The following is a 17,655-nucleotide window of genomic DNA, read 5'->3' as shown; positions in this document are numbered from 1 at the left end:
GCCCCTGGACTGGTTCTTGTGCGGGTGGCACATAAAAGACACCATTTCGAGCGTGGCCGTTTTCGTGCGGGTGACACGTAAAAGCACCCACTACACTCTCTGAGTGGTTGGCGTTAGGAAGGGCATCCAGCTGTAGAAACTCTGCCAAATTAGATTGGAGCCTGGTGTAGCCATCCGGTTGCACCAGTCCTCAGTCAAATAGTCCAACCCATGCTAGCATGGAAAGCGGACGTTAAACGATGATGATGATGATGATGATGAATTCCTGGGCATTAATTTCCTGTCTTAGAGTTAATTTTGTGCTCCAGTTAATCTCTAACTTGGAAGTCGCACAACTCCCATTAGACAAAGAATTACAAGATATGCGTTCATCTCTTTCATTCAAAGATTTTTGAAAGGCCCAACAAGTTAATGTTATTAACTTTTATTACAGTAATTACATTCTCCTCATAAAACCACCAGTATACTAAGACCCCATATTTAAAATATATTTATAAGTTATGTATTTTTTTCTTAATTCTTACCATTCTCTAACAAAAGCATTAATGCAATACCAATTACATGATGACTCCACTCTTGCTCCCTATCAATTAATCCTGATACAATTTAGCTGGTGTTTGTAGATGACATTGAAATGTCACTTTAATCATTTTATCCATGTTCAAGCTTTCTGCTGTAATCAGGTCATCATTAATAAACACCTTCATGGTCAGTCAGGTCATACAGGAAGGTGTGATACCCAACAACCGGTGGAGCAACATTCTAGTCAGCTGTTACAGGGGTAAAAAAGATGTCTTAGAAGTAATTTCAGAGATCAAGTTGCTGGACTAGTTCTTGAAAGTTACAGAAAGAGTTACAGCTCAGTTAATTAGGATAAAAATGTGAGCCTCGATGGGATGCAGTTTAGTTCTGTGCCAGGAAGACGCATTGATAATGGCCTCTTTCTAGGAAGACAACTGCAGGAGAAGCATTTAGCCAAAAGTGAACTGTTCTTGGCATTTGTCAGCCCGGAGGAAATTTTTGACAGAGTTCCTTGCTGTCTGATTTGGTGGTCACTGTGGAAGTTAGGGGTTGAGAACTGTTCAAGTTGTGTAGAGGGGTGCTGTCAGTAAGGTGAGAGTTAGTAATGAGTATAGTAATGAATTCAGTGTGGAAATAGGAGTTTGCTGGGGGTCTGTTCTCAGTCCCCTCTTTATTTATTACAGTCCTCCAATAGAGGATTTCAAAACTGGGTGTCAGTGGGAATTCCTCTGTGCTGACGACCAAAGTTCTTGTTAGCAGGAAAACAGACAGGACAGTAATCCCGGTAGGTAGATGGCCTTATTCTATATGTAGAAAAGGTGTTGGTAAACTGTCCATATTGTGTATCCAGTGCAAACTGTGGACACAAGAGGTGTAGTAGAATCTCAGGAAGATTAACGAGGGAATGTAGGCTTTGCATGTGACAGATGTGCAGGAACAATATGCAGTAAGAGCACACAGGAAATAGATTTTTTTTGAATGCCTAAGAAGATCTTTAGAGGTACCTAGGTGACCTAATTAGCAGTGAGTGGGAAGTGTAGTTGCTAGAATAAGAACTAATTGTAGAAAGTTCAGAGAACTATTACCTCTGCTAGTAACAAAAGGTCACTTTCTCTCTTGGAATGAAAGGCAAGAAGAGAATGAAGCTAGCATTCTCTGTTGGAAATGCAATGTCACAAATACAACAAAGTGCAAATGTATTGAGAGAAAAGTTGGGCATAAGAGTCCTCAGATGTAATGTGCAAGAGAGAAGACTACATTGGTATGGTCATGTGATATGTATGGACAAGGACAGCTGCAATTGTTAAATATGGATGGGACCTGTGGAAGGAGAAGACTCAGAAAGACTTTGGACAAAGTAGTGAAGACTGATCTCGGGATGTTGAGCCTCATAGAAGAGATGACAGGACTAGATGACTGGTGATTTGCTGTGCCTAAGAAGACCCATCTATCTCACCAAAAATGAGATCCTAACAACCTATTAGTTTGTCTGTACCTCTGCACTCAATCTATCCCTGTGAAGCCATCCCCACAATTCATCTTGCTAAAATCCATCCCACCAGCATGCTTCTAATTACAGTACTCTTTACTCAGCTCTTGTACTTATATGAGATGCACACATATTTCATTCCCCACTCTTTTGCTACCAATTTTCCCTCTCCTTGGAGCCACCTCCCCATGTCACTCACTCCACATTCTCATTATCATCTCTTACTACTACTGTATTTTCCATTGAACTCTCTCCCTCCTATTGGTCATCTATGCACACCCCCAAATTCATCACTCTTCACCATAATTACCCCTACCTCTGATCTCCATCCCTGTCACAATGCACCTCTCCCCTTACATCATCTCCCTATTTCTCACCTATAGTTTTCTCCTTTTGTACTGCCACTTACCTCCTATTTCCTTCAGCTAACCCTTCCTCTCTCAAAAATTCACCCACCCAACATTTTTGTTCCTCTGTCCCTGTCCTCCCCCCTCATATTCACCCTATTGCACCGTGAGGGTATGTCCTGACAACATCATCACCATCGTCTTTGCTCTCTTCTGTTGGTATCTCCTCTACAGCAAGGCACCTGTTCCTGTTTCTCTATCATACTCTTGCCTCTCTCAACATCTAGCATAAAGCCACCTTCCACTGTACTACACTGACCCCCACTCGGTCAAGGGGGTCTTGTTTTGTGAGTTACTTGGCAACCTCACTAGTGCCAGTGATGCAAAAAGTATCCAGTGCCCGCTGTAAAGTGATTGACATTAGCAGAGGCATTCAGTCATAGAAACCATGCCATAGTGGATATTAGAGCTTGGCACAATTCTCTGATCTGTTGGACCCTGTCCAACCTTTCAGTCTATGCCAGCATGGAAAATGGACATTAAATGACGATGATGAATAAATAAATAATTGATAAATAATATCCCTGAATTCTAACTTACTGCTTCAGGTGTTGCCATTTTGCTTGAATATTGAAGGAAGAATAATTGCTAAGAAATTCTCTTGATAAATTTGAAAGTAACAAACACAAATGGTGCAAATGAGAAGTCTTTCAACAAGAAGTCCTTCTTAAAATTAAGCTAATCTTTGTTTCTTGCACAAAAGAATATTTACTTCCAGTTTACAACCCCAAGCAATTACATTATTTGAATTGATTCCATGCAGTTCCTGATTCAGTGACAGTTGCAGATCTTTGCAGTTGAGCACTTTGAGTTCATTTTAAAAATAATGAAGAAATTAGTAGAATAACCTTGTCGTTAGTAACCGAGGTTTGGAACATCAATTAACATGAACTTTTGATGGAAGGTTTTAATTTAGATTTCTTTAAAACAGGAAGTTTGTGTCATAGAACCAGAGTTGGTACCAAATGGGTTTTAAAGAAATATGTGTGGCACTTGGCTTACAAGTTTTCAGGAAACCGTTCAACTCATGCCAGCATGGAAAATGGATGTTTGATGATGACGATGATGTGCATCTGTTCCGTTGAATATATTTAAAGTATTTAAAGCTATCGAAAGAGATGAGTTTTCATTCTCAGAATCCTAAAACAAAACATTTAGTTCCTTTTCTGTTTGTGCCCTGCCCTATTCTGTTAGATGACTAATTACACTTGCTTTTTTGCAACTTTTGTAAATTACCAATATTCAGTGCTTAATTCTTGTTATCATCAGATGTGAGACTCATTACAATGGTTCCCCACAACTGAGTCTTTATCAGACCCCCACCCCCTAGTAAAATTCTTAAGCATTTTTAAATAAAGCCTTAAGCTTTACTGAAACTAATTTACACACACGCACACACGCATGCACACACACACACACACGCATGCACACACACACACTTTTAATTTTTGTTTTGTTGATTTTATTACACTCTTTTACTCTTTTACTTGTTTCAGTCATTTGACTGCGGCCATGCTGGAGCACCGCCTTTAGTCGAGCAAATCGACCCCAGGACTTATTCTTTGTAAGCCTAGTACTTATTCTATCGGTCTCTTTTGCCGAACCACTAAGTGACGGGGACATAAACACACCAGCATCGGTCGTCAAGCAATGCTAGGGGGACAAACACAGACACACACACACACACACACACACATATATACATATATATGACGGGCTTCTTTCAGTTTCCGTCTACCAAATCCACTCACAAGGCTTTGATCGGCCCGAGGCTATAGTAGAAGACACTTGCCCAAGATGCCACGCAGTGGGACTGAACCCGGAACCATGTGGTTGGTAAGCAAGCTACTTACCACACAGCCACTCCTACGCCTTATTTATTTATCTATTTATTCTTTATTACTAATTTATTTATTCTTTATTACTTCAATAATAAGACTAATAATCCTTTCTACTAAAGATATAAGGCCTGAAATTTGTGGGGAGGGGACTAGTCGATTACATTGCCCCCTGTATTTGACTGGTACTTCACTTATCGACCCTGAAAGGATGGAAGGCAAAGTCGACCTCAGTGGAATTTGTACTCAGAATGTAAAGGTGGACAAAATACATATTTCTTTATTGCCCACAAGGGGCTAAACATAGAAGGGACAAACAAGGACAAAGGGATTAAGTTGATTACCTCGACCCCAGTGCGTAACTGGTACTTAATTTATCGACCCCGAAAGGATGAAAGGCAAAGTCGACTGTCAAGCATTCTGCTTGCCGTGCAAATGATTCTGCCAGCTTGCCACCTTAATAATAATAGTAATGTATATCTTTGGACACACACACTCACACTCACACTCACACTCACTCACTCACTCACTCACTCACTCACTCACTCACTCACTCCTGAGCAAATAGGTTGCTTCTATGCTCTTTGTCCTTGCCAAACACTATTGACGTGTATTACTTACCAATAGCCACTTTATATTTATTCATCTCATTACAAATATGTTAATAGTGTGGTCCACTAACACAAGTTTAGATATACCACTGTCATTCACCTTGATTGTTGACTTTATGTGATATCAATTTTCATGAGCCAGTAAATTCAACTAGTCACTAATTAAAACTACAAGAATAGATTTTAAAAATGGTATTTTTGGCACACAAGATTATCTCTTCATCATCATCTTATGTCTGGTTTTTCCAATTTGAGATGGCTTGGGTGAGTTTCATAGTGTCTCGTTATGGTCCATTTGATCTGGCACACACACACACACACAAACACACAGCTACAGAAACCCAGCCAATTTTGTTATTGTTTCTTTTGTTATTGACTGGGTATATTTTATCTTGCCACTGACTCCAGATAGGTTGTCTGCAGTCAAACTAAACTGTCCATTCTTCTTTGTATCAGATCTTATTCGGATCATTATATAATGTTACTTAGCCAGCAGCTAAAGGTTAAATAAAATCATTAAAAGTTTAAAAGTTGTGTGGTAGGATATTGGGTTGGTGGAAATTTATAATTTCAATATTTCTAAATATTTTTTGAATTTCTTTTACTTGGGGATGACAATGAATCAGGCAATTTTCTCTAATCAATAGTCTTGATATTATCATCATTGTTTTAAATAAACTTTATCATGGTGATGATGATGATATTGATTAAAGAGATCAATATATTTACTTGATTCATTGTCTTAATCTTTAGTGTATTGCCATCGCAGTTTCTTTATTTCCTGTCTGGCAAGGGCTGGAGGAGTTCTGCAATACAGTAAACCAGTGGTTCTCAAACTTTTTCGGGCTGACATTCCCTTGACACCCAGGCCACATTCCTAGTGCCACCACCTCTTTCTGAAGCAAATTCAAAGCAACTGTATTTCACAAATAAAACTTAACCTAATGAACCCATTATTTTGTTGTTTTTACATGAATCACCACCCCATTATCACCCCAATTTTTTAACCGCTACCCCATTATTGCCCCACTTTCCTTCAAACTGGAGTTGATTGAATTGGCTACAGACTCATTAAGTTTGGGGCCAAGCACCTATATTAGAAACTATTGTTATTATTATTCTTTTAACTCAGGTTTTGTTGGAACTCCTGGTGTTTTGCATGCACAGTAAGCTTGTTAACAGCAGCCTATGGTGCCATGCTATTCTTTCCAAATCTAATTCTTCCCTGCTGTTCTTCCGCCACAGTCAACTTTGCCTTTCATCCTTTCAGGGTTGATAAACTGAGTATCATTGACCAGTCCCCTCCCTCAAATTTTCAGGCCTTGTGCCTTTAGTAGAAAGGATTATTATTATTATTATTATTAAAGCAATGAGCTGGATTCAGTGCAGTGGGCTGGCAAAATCATTAGCATATTGAACAAAGTGTTTAGTGCTAAGTTTCAAACACTGCTGAGGTGACCTTTGCTTTTCATCCTTTCAGGGTTGATGAAATAAGTAACAGTTGACCACTGGGTTGATGTTATCAGTTTGCCTCTTCCACTGAAATTTCAGACCTTGTGCCTTTAGTAGAAAGGATTACTACCTCCGCCTTAGCGAAAACGGGGGTATTGTTTTCAGATGTGTTTGTTTGCTTGTTTGTCCATGGACAAGATGCCTCAAACACTGCTGGATGGATTCGGATGAAACTTTCAGGGATGTTTGGCCTCATGACAGACATAAACTGATTAGATTTTGGGATCGACCTGGTATTGGACAAGAATTCTGGATTATTTTTCCTGTTTTTTACTTAATTTTTGAGAGCGGTCGGATTCATTTTTAGTATTCTTGTTTGTGAGAATAGTTGAGTTGATCTCAGATATTATCATTTTAAAAATCATCTCCGGTTAATTGTTGAGAGGACGTTGGTGTTGCTTTGGTGGAGGTTTGTGCTCTCTGAGTGTTCTTTTTATTATTATTTGGTTTGACCCCGGTTCGGTCTTATTCCTGGTAGGATTTATGTGAGTAGCAGGTTACTACCTGTAACCTTAGGTACCCATAAGTTTTCAGCAGTGCTTCAAGTACTTAGAGCCTTTCTGATAATCCTTGCTGTCTATTAATTATAATTATTCAAGCTTCTTTGTATAAATATAAATGCATGTAAGTATATAATTGTAATTAGGGTGTTGCTGCTGCTGTGTTTATAATGTTGGCCATGTATTGTTGTTGGTACTCCGTCGCTTACGACGTCGAGGGTTCCAGTTGATACTATCAACGGAACAGCCTGCTCGTGAAATTAACGTGCAAGTGGCTGAGCACTCCACAGACACGTGTACCCTTAACATAGTTCTCAGGGATATTCAGCGTGACACAGTGTGACAAGGCTGACCCTTTGAATTACAGGCACAACAAAAACAGAAAGAAACAGTGAGAGAAAGTTGTGGTGAAAGAGTACAGCAGGGTTCGCCACCATCCCCTGCCGGAGCCTCGTGGAGCTGTTAGGTGTTTTCGCTCAATAAACACTCACAACGCCCGGTCTGGGAATCGAAACCGCGATCCTATGACTGCGAGTCCGCTGCCCTAACCACTGGGCCATTGCGCCTCCACGGCCATGTATTACAGAGCATCTATATGTATGTTTGTGTGTTTTCTTGCTTTTGTTTGCATTCACTTTACTCACACACACACACAAACACACACACACACACAGCTTTGTTATTGTATATTGCTTTGTCAACTCAGTTGGTAACAAGGCTTGAGTTGTTTTTTTGTCAGTTATTGTATATATGTGTGTTTGTGTATCCATATGTACATGTGTGTGTGTGTGTGCATATAGACATATACACAGAGGTACAACCTAAATATGTATAAATGCTAGACATTATAAGGTTGAAAAAACAGTTGCAGGGGGACCATTGGAAAAATGAAAATCATGTGATGAAAGTCTTTGATACTTTAATTAAATTGATCAATTAATTAATGAAGTGAATTGCATCTTGTGTGTGTGTGTGTGTGTTCCTTGCTAGAATTGTCCTTCTTCAAAGAACAACGGTATTCTGATATTGGTTTGTTCTTCCTGATGCTAAAGACTTATTTAATTTAATAATATTATTAAGAAAGTGTCTTAAAGTGATATTAATTTTAATTAGTTCTTAGTTGGACAAATACTTGAGAGACTGAAGTGTAGTTTCTATATTCTAATTTAATAAAATCTAGGTCAACCTCCAACATCATGTGACACTTCTAGTATGATATCATTGGTGATATCATATAATTAGTTGTCATGGTGAATAAGCCTGTCTGTGAATCTAAAAGTTTTCCTTGCTTAGCCGATGCACCTTCATTTCCTGCTTGGACCAATTATGCTTTCAATAAATTTCTCTGTTGTTTAGTTACAAATAAAGGATATTGTTCTTTCATGATTTACTGTACAATAACATTAAGACACATGAGATTGTCTTGTCTTAACTGTAAAGATATGATTTTTTGATATTTTTTTTTTATTCATCTATTTATACAACACTGCATTTTGGTCACTATTTTCTGGTAATCCTCTGCCGTCATGTACAATCATGTGTAACCTTTATCTGGATTTGAACTCTCAATATTTCTTTCTTAATGTACATTTTCAACAACAATTATTCAACTTCATTAATATTTATTTGTTGTTTATCCTCAGGTCAGGCTTGATTCAGGAGACATAAGTTGTTGCTTAGCACAAGGTCAAGCTTTATGTGTATGTCTCTTGTTTCCTTCTCTTAAGTGAAGCCTGGTTCAGGAGACATGTGATCCAAGCTATTCTAGGAGTGACAACTTCATCTTATGCTCTGATATAATGTACCTAGGACTACATTAGCCAATATGTCTTTCTTAAAACAGTACCATGTATTTTTAGTTTGAATTTGGTTGCAATTTCTAACAGTTTGAGTGAACTCAAAGAAATTCATTATTTGTTTGAAGATGGGAGAGTGACAGGAATGGTTAGAATGTGAGATTCTTGGTTCTAATCTACTCTCTTCCTTTGGTTCCAATCTGCCCCTAATCACTGTTCCTCTAGAATAACATTCGGTTTACTCTTCTCTTAAGACAGAAGGATGTGATTTGGCTGTTATTTCTAGCAGATTATGCAGCTGCATGGAACCTCCCTTGTTGACGCTGTATTGTTTTTGATCTGAAATGATTTTATTAATAAAATCAGTTTTATCCAAGGTCAACGGATGTTAAATTATGATAATGTATCGTGTTCCAATCTAATGTTGCCAGCTAATTTTAGTGTTGCCTTAGTTTAAACTAGTAAGTCATTTGCTTGTATGGTACCTGTTGGTGGATTGATTATGCTACCATTTCATGCATTCATGGTTATTGTGCAGTTGTCTGAGGCTCCCCCTCTCACTTCATGGCCCATTTGACATTAGAGCATGACTCTGGCCATCAGAATCACTCTTTTCCATTTAGCAATGATTAATGGAGGAATATAAGATACAACGGAAACAAATAGCCAAGAAACCTTGCAGGAAATATTGGTTTCAAATTGCTGGCACAAGGCCAGCAATTTCAGTGAGGAGTGTAAGTCAAGTTACATTCACCCCAGTATTCAACTGGTACTTAATTTTATTGCCCCTGAAAGGATGAAAGAAAATATCATATGACATTGTATATAGGAACAGATTATTTTGTTATGAATCAGCCATCAGTTATTTCTTCTTGAAAACAAAGTTTATGTAGTAATAATGTTCCAGTAATATTTTCTAACCAATTGTGTTTGGAAATTCCAATATGGTGGTATGAATTCAGAAACAAATTGATGTTACCTTGTGTAACATTGTTTTCTTTTTCTTTGTAGAAGAGAATTTTATTCTTTTCATTGTACATTCCTTTAACTGCAAAATTAAATTCCATGGTTATTCCAGTAATAATGTTAAATATCTACCAAAAAATAGAATTGGTATTTTCTGCAAGTCATCTTGCCTCAAACTTGACAACAAAAAATTACTTCCAACATGGCAATCCTCATAAAAAGATAGATTGGTATTTAAAACTGCTTTCTGCAGTTGAGGCTAATGACATTTTGAGTGGCTATATCTGATTTCCACAGTAGAAAGGATATAACTACAGTAGATGTTTTTATCAATTAATATTATGTTCTGCTCCCCACATGTGTATCTTAGGAATGTCTTAAGATTTTGTTTCTCTTCTAAAATTCCTTTCAGGTTCCAGCTTCCCGGCCAACCATTCCTGCTCCTCAACCCTCACAGCCACCAGCATCACAGCCAGCCATTATGACCCCATCTGAGGAGGCCCCACCATACTCAGCTGTTGGGGCACAGAAAATAGATACTAGTGACCTGCAGCGCAGACAAGAGGTGAGTGATAGATTAATGATTTGTGTCTTTACACTTAATTGATTAGGATCATTAATTCAAATCTTTATATATGATACTCTAACAAGAATCTTGATGTTTTTTTGTTTTGTTTTTTTCAAAATAAGAATTGATATTGGTTTTACTTACCCAGCAGTTCTCAACGTTTTTTGTACCACTGAGCAGCTTCATGCAAGACAGTTTCTCCACAGGCAGAGAGATCATGCACGTAACAAAACACAATAAAATGCATGGCACATAGAAGGCACCTGTACTAGTGACAGTAAATGGCTCCTGTGACAGTGACACCTGAATGGTACCTATGCTGGTGACAGTAAATGAGACCCATGCTGGTGACACACAAAAGCACCTGTGTCGGTGACACGTAAAAGGCACCCACCACACTCTTGGAGTAGTTGGTGTTAGGAAAGGCATCCAGCTGTAGAAACCAAGCAAAAATCAGACTGGAGCCTGGTACAACTCTCTGGCTTATCAGTTCCAGTCAAACTGTGTAACCCATGCCTGCATGGAAAATGAACACTAAGTGATGGTGATAATTATATATATATAATTCATATATAATACAAAAACACCCAGCAGACTGATATAGTCAGTAGAATAGAAATGAAATTTTTAAAATCTCTTGTTTCCATGTGGTTTGGTATCAAATCATGTACAATTCAGTGGCTGAGGACCCCTGTTCTAAGATATAGTATGCCCAGTAGGTGCAGGCTTGGTTAAATGGTTAAGAAACTCACTTTGTAATCATGAAGTGCCAGGTTCAATCCCGCTTTATGGCACCATGGTCAGTTGTCTCATGATTTTGTTGGGTTGACCCAAAATTGAACAGAAATTGTGTGGAAATCTGTTGAATGGAGTGTAATTGTAATTTTAATGGCCATCTTTGTTATAAACCTTGATGAATGCTGATTCTGTGTGAGAATTACATTGTTTTTGAAATGGCAAATTATTTTGTTGACTGGACACTGGAATGCTCATCGTTAAGCCTGACACCAGAGCCATTTATGTACAGCCACTTGTTCACCAACATAATGTACACTCCTTCTTTCTTGTCTAATACTACTACAACAGTTTCTGTGATCTCTGTATCACCTTCACCAAAGAAAACTTGATTCACTTCCTTGCTTTTCCTGCTGCTGGGCCTTAATCGCATTTGTTTGCTCTATTCTTTGTACCCAGGACTGCAGCAGTCTAGGTACATTCTTCACAATGGCACCAAGCTGAACCTCGGACTAAATAATTAGAAAATTAATAAAATATATGGGAGTGACCGCTATGGAATGGTGGTAAGCTGTCACTGAGTTGAGCCTCCGAGTAAGTTGAGCCTGTGTTCATGACAGTATTTCTGTTGAAATACACTGCCTTAGTTTCACTTAATTTAGGAAATGATGAAGAATGGAAATAAAATAACTGCCATGATTAAACAGGTGTTTGAAACCTAAATTGACACGAGATTTTGATGGAAGGTTTTAATTTAAGCCACTTCAAAGAAAGAAGTTTCTATCATAAAACCAGGTGTGGTTTCAGATGGGTTGATACCAAAAGAGTTACCTGTACATTTAGCCAGGTGTCAATTGCCTGAAGAAAGAAATGCAACAGACTCACCTGGTCTTTTATGACACTGAAGGAAGTAGAAACTTTAATGATTACCCTGTTGCTTGATAAACACTACATATCCTTTGTTATTCCAGTGTGTGTGTGTATGGGGTGGGAGAGTGTTATCGGTCTATTTAGCATCAATAGATTCACTGTTTTGTTATATTTCTAATTTTCAAAAATATAGTTTCCTGTGTTGTCTCAATATAATTGTTGTAATTGTTTGCTATTTGAATACATATTCTTGTATTCAAAGTTTGAACAGCAACAGATTTGGGGTATCTGTAGTCCAGGCTATGACTTGTCAAGCCAATAAACTTAGTGCCAAGCTAACAACTGTGATGGCAATTCAATGTAACATTAGCTCTCGTATACCAATTATAATTGTTTTTTTTTTTTTTCTTTCCATTAGCAATATAGAGAAACACTAAGAAAATAATTAAACGATTAGATTAGAGTCAGTCAATTGCTCATTGTAAATTAGGAAAGATTATCTAAAATACCTGGTGAAAAGCCAGGTATTATTGTTGTGGTGGTGTGGGACTGGATTACTTGTAGTATTTAGATGGCTTTTTTATGTTCTGAAATCAAATTCTGCTAGAGCCAACTTTACTTTCCATCCTTTGAGAGTCAACAAAATGAATTACCCATATCCATATGAACCGAGATCAATGTAATCACCAGTTCCTGCCACTGTCTTGTGCCAGTATTCGACATCATTATTAGCTTCATTGTAATTTATGATTATATAACACAAAAAAAACTATGGCTGTGTGGTAAGAAGTTTGCTGGGTGGGAGGGAAGGAGGTAATTGTTTGCTTTTAAATATACAAAGATTTTGTTTTAAAACTCAAAATTTAGCATAGAAATAATTTAACTTCCTACATCAGCTTTGGTGCTGCAAGTGTTATGGTTTTAACTCAGCTTTTCTGTTTAGCAAGGTTATCAATAAAATTTTAGTGTGCAATGAAGAACATGGTGCAATAACATACATAATTTCAGTTTTAGAAATATGACTTAATGTCCTTTTTTTTTAAAAAAAAAAACATGGTTGTTAGTTATAGCTAGTATTTTGAAAGTCTAATAGTATTAAACTGGTCTATATAATCATAAAAGAATTATGACCAGAGTAGATTATAGATCCTGAGATTTCTTCATTTGGAGTATCTGCCAAGATTAAAAATATCTAGAGATTATGTTCAGGTCTGTTTGCTGTATATTCACGTAAAGAACCTGAACGCTATGAGGGTAGGGTAGCCAGGAGTAACAATTACAACTGCTGAGGATGAAAGTTGTAAGTGTGGGAGTATATTTGAAGGGATAGTGTTGTGTTGAAGTCATTTTGTTTTAACCCTTAGATCTCTCAATAAATTATCCTTCAACCTTTTAGCATTTTGATTACTCTGTCAAATGAAATGCCTCTATATTCACATTGTTTTGAATTTAATCCTGCATTATCTTGTAGCTTTGAGATTTCAGTGATGTGATTGTTTATTTTTTTAGAATAACATTGTAGGGTAGATGAGAGAGGCCAGATCTGGCTGGTTTGAACATAAAACCGGTGGAATATTCGAGCTGGATATGGCTAGTTTAAATGCAACTGCCTGGAAACTGTATAAATTTGAGAAAAACCCTTGCTGTCATGTCAGCAAAAAGCTTGTTCTTGTGCAAATTTTCTTTTGTATCTTTCAGTTCATTAACTCATTAAACTAATTAGTATAATTTAACGCAAATTGTTTAGTATCTTTGGCCTAAATGTTTCTGAATATCATCAGTCAGCTGTCACCAAGTTCATACACTCTCTCTCTCTCTCTCTCTCTCTCTCTCTCTCTCTCTCTCTCTCTCTCTCTCTCTCTCTCTCTCTCTCTCTCTCTCTCTCTCATGCACATATACACACAGCCTGGCTCTTGACTTGAAATATGTCACAATTTTGTTTATAGTTCATTTCCAAAAGCCTACAGTTACACACAATTTATTTAGAAGTATGTGCAAGCCATTGAAGCAACTCCAGTATTTATTTAATGGCTCCAGAAAGGTGGGGAGAAACTAAAGCTGGCCTTGATGGAATTTGAAACTGGAAATGTAAAAATAAAAAATGACTGTCACATAAAACATTTTCAGCCAGTTCACTTTATTATTATTATTCAGTGGTCTTATTTTTATCATGTGCTTTCACTGCACTACCAAGAGCAGCTATGTGTGCCTTGGTTGTTATTATTATTATTATTATTATTATTATTAATCATATACGCACAACAGATAAGACTGTTGGAAAAGAAAAAATCCTAACATCGGGCTACAGCAAGTTACCTTAGATGCCAAGAACCCTCCTAAGTATCCTTGCTGTCCCTAATAACACTGTTATCTGGAGCTGTACTAAACTAGGCTTTATGTCTATTTCCTCTATCCACATGTTCAGATCTTTAGGGATAGTTCCCAATGTACCTATAACTACTGGGATACATTTTACCTGCACTTTTCATAGTCTCAGTTATTCAATAGCTAGCTCCTGGCACTTTCCTTTTTTATCTATACGTCTCATATTGATTCTCTCATTGTTTGGGACTATAAAATCAATTACCTAGCACTTTCTGTTCTCTTTGTCTACTTCTACTAAATCAGGCCTTCTAGCTTCTATTACTGTGTCAGTCTGAATATTAAAGTCTCACAACATCATTATTATTATTAAGGTGGCGAGCTGGCAGCATCATTATCACACTCGGCAAAGTGCTTAGGGGCATTTTGTCCATCTTCATGTTCTGAGTTCAAATTCCGCTGAGGTTTGGCTTTCATCCTTTCAGTGTCAATGTAATTGGCTAACCCCTTCCCTCAAAACTTCAGGCGTTGTACCTATAATAGAAAGGATTACTATTATTGTTATTATTAACAACCACAGCTGGTCACACTACACAAGCCAATTGACCAGATATTGTGGTAAAAACTCACGTTGACAAAAGCATGTCTGCTGATAGATGTATCAGTCCCTGTAGAGTGCAGCACTTCTGTAAAAGTATTTGAAAAATTAAATATAAAGACCTTGAAATAGAAGTCTAAAAAATGTGGTATGTAAGAACAACTCTACCTGTAATCATCAGAGCTTTGGGGACAATACCAAAAGGCACTCTTAAACACTATGGTCAGATACCAAGAAATTACAAGGCATCAGAACTAAACAAAGAAATTTTTCTCATGGATGTTGCCTACATCCTTAAAAAGCATTGTCAACTTGAAAACACCTGATTCTCATAAAGCTCTATCAAAACTGAAAAATTCACAAATTTAACAGAATCTTGTCAGATTCTAGTGTTCTTTCCACATGACATATTGTTGCTAACCATGAGTAACACCCATAGTAAAACATCCAACTTGCTGTTACTTGAGGCCTCTGGGTGAGACGTGGAACAGTTCATAGAAAACAAAGCCACTATTATGTAGATAAGTGGGCATTTTTGAAGGGAAGGGATTAGTGGATTACATTGACCTCAATGCTCAACTGGTACTTAATTTATTGTCCCTGAAAGGATGAAAGGCAAATTCAACCCCAGTGGGATTTGAACTCAGAATGTAATGAATTGCAAGAAATACATTTTCTCAACTGTACTAATAATTTTGCTACCTTGCCATTCACTGACTTAATAATAATAATAATAATAATCCTTACTACTGGAAACACAAGGCCTCAAATTTGGGGGAAGGGATTAAGTTGATTACATTGACCCCAGTGCGTAACTGGTACTAATTTTATCAACCCTGAAAGGATGAAAAGCAAAGTCGACCTCAGTGAAATTTGAACTCAGAACTTGAAGACAAATGAAATACTGCTAAGCATTTCGCCCAGTGTGCTAAGGTATCTGCCAGCTCACTGTCTTCTTGATAATAATAGAAATAATAATAAAAGTCCTTTCTGCTGTAAGCACAATGGTCGAAATTTTGGGGGAGTGGGTTAGGGGTTAGTCAATTACATTGATTCCTGTGTTTGACTGTATAGCTTTGTCGAGCTATTCACAGATAAACTGATGGAGACGAGAATGTGTTAGTGAAAGATTTATTCCTTTAAGCACATTAGGGCAGCAGCCACCAGTTACTTCTGTCTCTTCGAAGCCCGCTTGACTGGAAATCTACTTTGCTGCAGACCAGCTCCCTAGCTAGCCTGCAGCAATGTTCCTGTCTACAGTTCGTCTATCATAGATCCTGCCCTACAACTGCTACTTATTTTATCAACCCCGAAAGGATGATGGCTAAAGCTAACCCTGGCAGAATTTGAACTCAGAGCATAAAGCTACAAGAAATGCTGCTAAGCGTTTTGTCTAGTGATCTAATGATTCTGCCATCTGACTATTCACTTGATGATGATGATGGTGATGATGATAATAATAAAAATAATACATTGTCACAGAGCAACATATTTGTAGGCAGTGAACTGGAAGCAACGCTAGCACGCCGAGCAAAATGCTTTGCGGTATTTCATCTGTCTTTACGTTCTGAGTTCAAATTCCACCGAGGTTGACTTTGCCTTTCATCCTTTCAGGGTTGATAAATTAAGTACCAGTTGCATACTGTGTCGATCTAATTGATTGGCCCCCTCCCCCAAAATTTCAGACCTTGTGCCTAGAGTAGAAAAGAACATATTTGTAGTAGTAGAGTCAATACAGTCCAGTCCAGTTTGTGCTTATTAGTTTATCAGTCCCCAAGAAACAAATGGTGAAATTGGCTCTGATAGGATTTGAACTCAGAGTTTAGATGAGTACATCCAAATAGACTAAATATTGTCTGTAGGTAAACAGTTATGTGTCATGTACAGGGATATATATATCAAAAATTATATGATTTTGAACCTGTAAACCATGCTTCTTTAGTCTAGTGTCACAACTACTGGCTACATAATGATAATTTCTATGGGAAATAAACCATCACTGATGTTATCTGGATTTTAATGAATCAGTTGAGAGACCTGCTTTCAATAAAAGTACATTCAGATCAGACCTGAGGGATTGGCCCTGCTTTGTGTGGTGTGTATTCCCAAAGAAACAAAGAGATACAATGATATTAACATCTTAAACTTATTACAAATCTGATTCTTGTAACTAGTTCCTGACAGAGCAATCATGTTTCTAATTTAACCCTTCAGCATTCAGATTACTCTGTCAAATGTAATGCTTCTTTATTCACATTGTTTTGAATCAATCATGCTTTATCTCACAGCTTTGTGAGTTCAGTAATCAATGTGATTGTTGCATTTTTAGAATGACATTGTAGGGTAGGTATGAGAAATCAGATGTGGCTTGTTTGAACATAAAACAGATAAAATGTTTGGACTGGAGATGGCCAGTTTAAATGCTAAAGAGTTAAGGGCTTCTTCTTTGAAAGACAGCTGAGATGAAATCGATTAAACATGTGATGGCACCATTTAATTAAACCACTTCTACTTGTTACTTATATTTAGTTTGGTTAGTGAAGAAGTCTCTATGTCAGGCATGCACAACCTTTCATGAGAAATGGGCCAAATGAGACATGGCTCATCATGAAGTGGGCTGCACCGCTAGGAAAGATAGAAGGTAATTTTTCATGAGGTGTGTTATTCAAAAAGTTCTCATAGGCCATAGTTGGTTCATGGTTGATCTATATAGTTGCTCAGCCTCATAGAAATAGCAGCTAAATCTCCCTAAAGCAAAATAGAATTAGATAACATTGTCTAAGATAGACTTTGCCTGCAGTGTGTTGGGGGAGCTGGATGGTGAAGGCTGTAACCCCTTTGATTACAGGTCTGCTGTGTCAGAGCTGACCAGAAGCTGATAATAATAACAATAATTTATTTGAACTAATGCATAAAGTGTA

At 37.5% G+C, this 17,655-nt stretch overlaps 1 protein-coding gene across 6 annotated transcripts in view; it reads left to right on the top strand.

Moving 5' to 3' along the window:
• LOC106875112 (secretory carrier-associated membrane protein 1) overlaps nt 1-17,655 on the top strand; it is a 124,950-nt gene that overhangs the window by 62,076 nt on the left and 45,219 nt on the right. For all 6 annotated transcript variants that reach the window (XM_052975702.1, XM_052975703.1, XM_052975700.1 and 3 more), the window contains one exon: nt 10,054-10,206. In XM_052975702.1, the coding sequence (XP_052831662.1) occupies nt 10,054-10,206 (153 nt within the window). The remainder of the gene's footprint in view (nt 1-10,053; nt 10,207-17,655) is intronic.

This window comes from Octopus bimaculoides, chromosome 22 (assembly GCF_001194135.2).
Source record: "Octopus bimaculoides isolate UCB-OBI-ISO-001 chromosome 22, ASM119413v2, whole genome shotgun sequence".
Taxonomy (NCBI): Eukaryota; Metazoa; Mollusca; class Cephalopoda; order Octopoda; family Octopodidae; genus Octopus; species Octopus bimaculoides.
The sequence above is the reverse complement of the archived record's forward strand: the minus strand, read 5'-3'. Positions and strand labels throughout refer to the sequence as shown.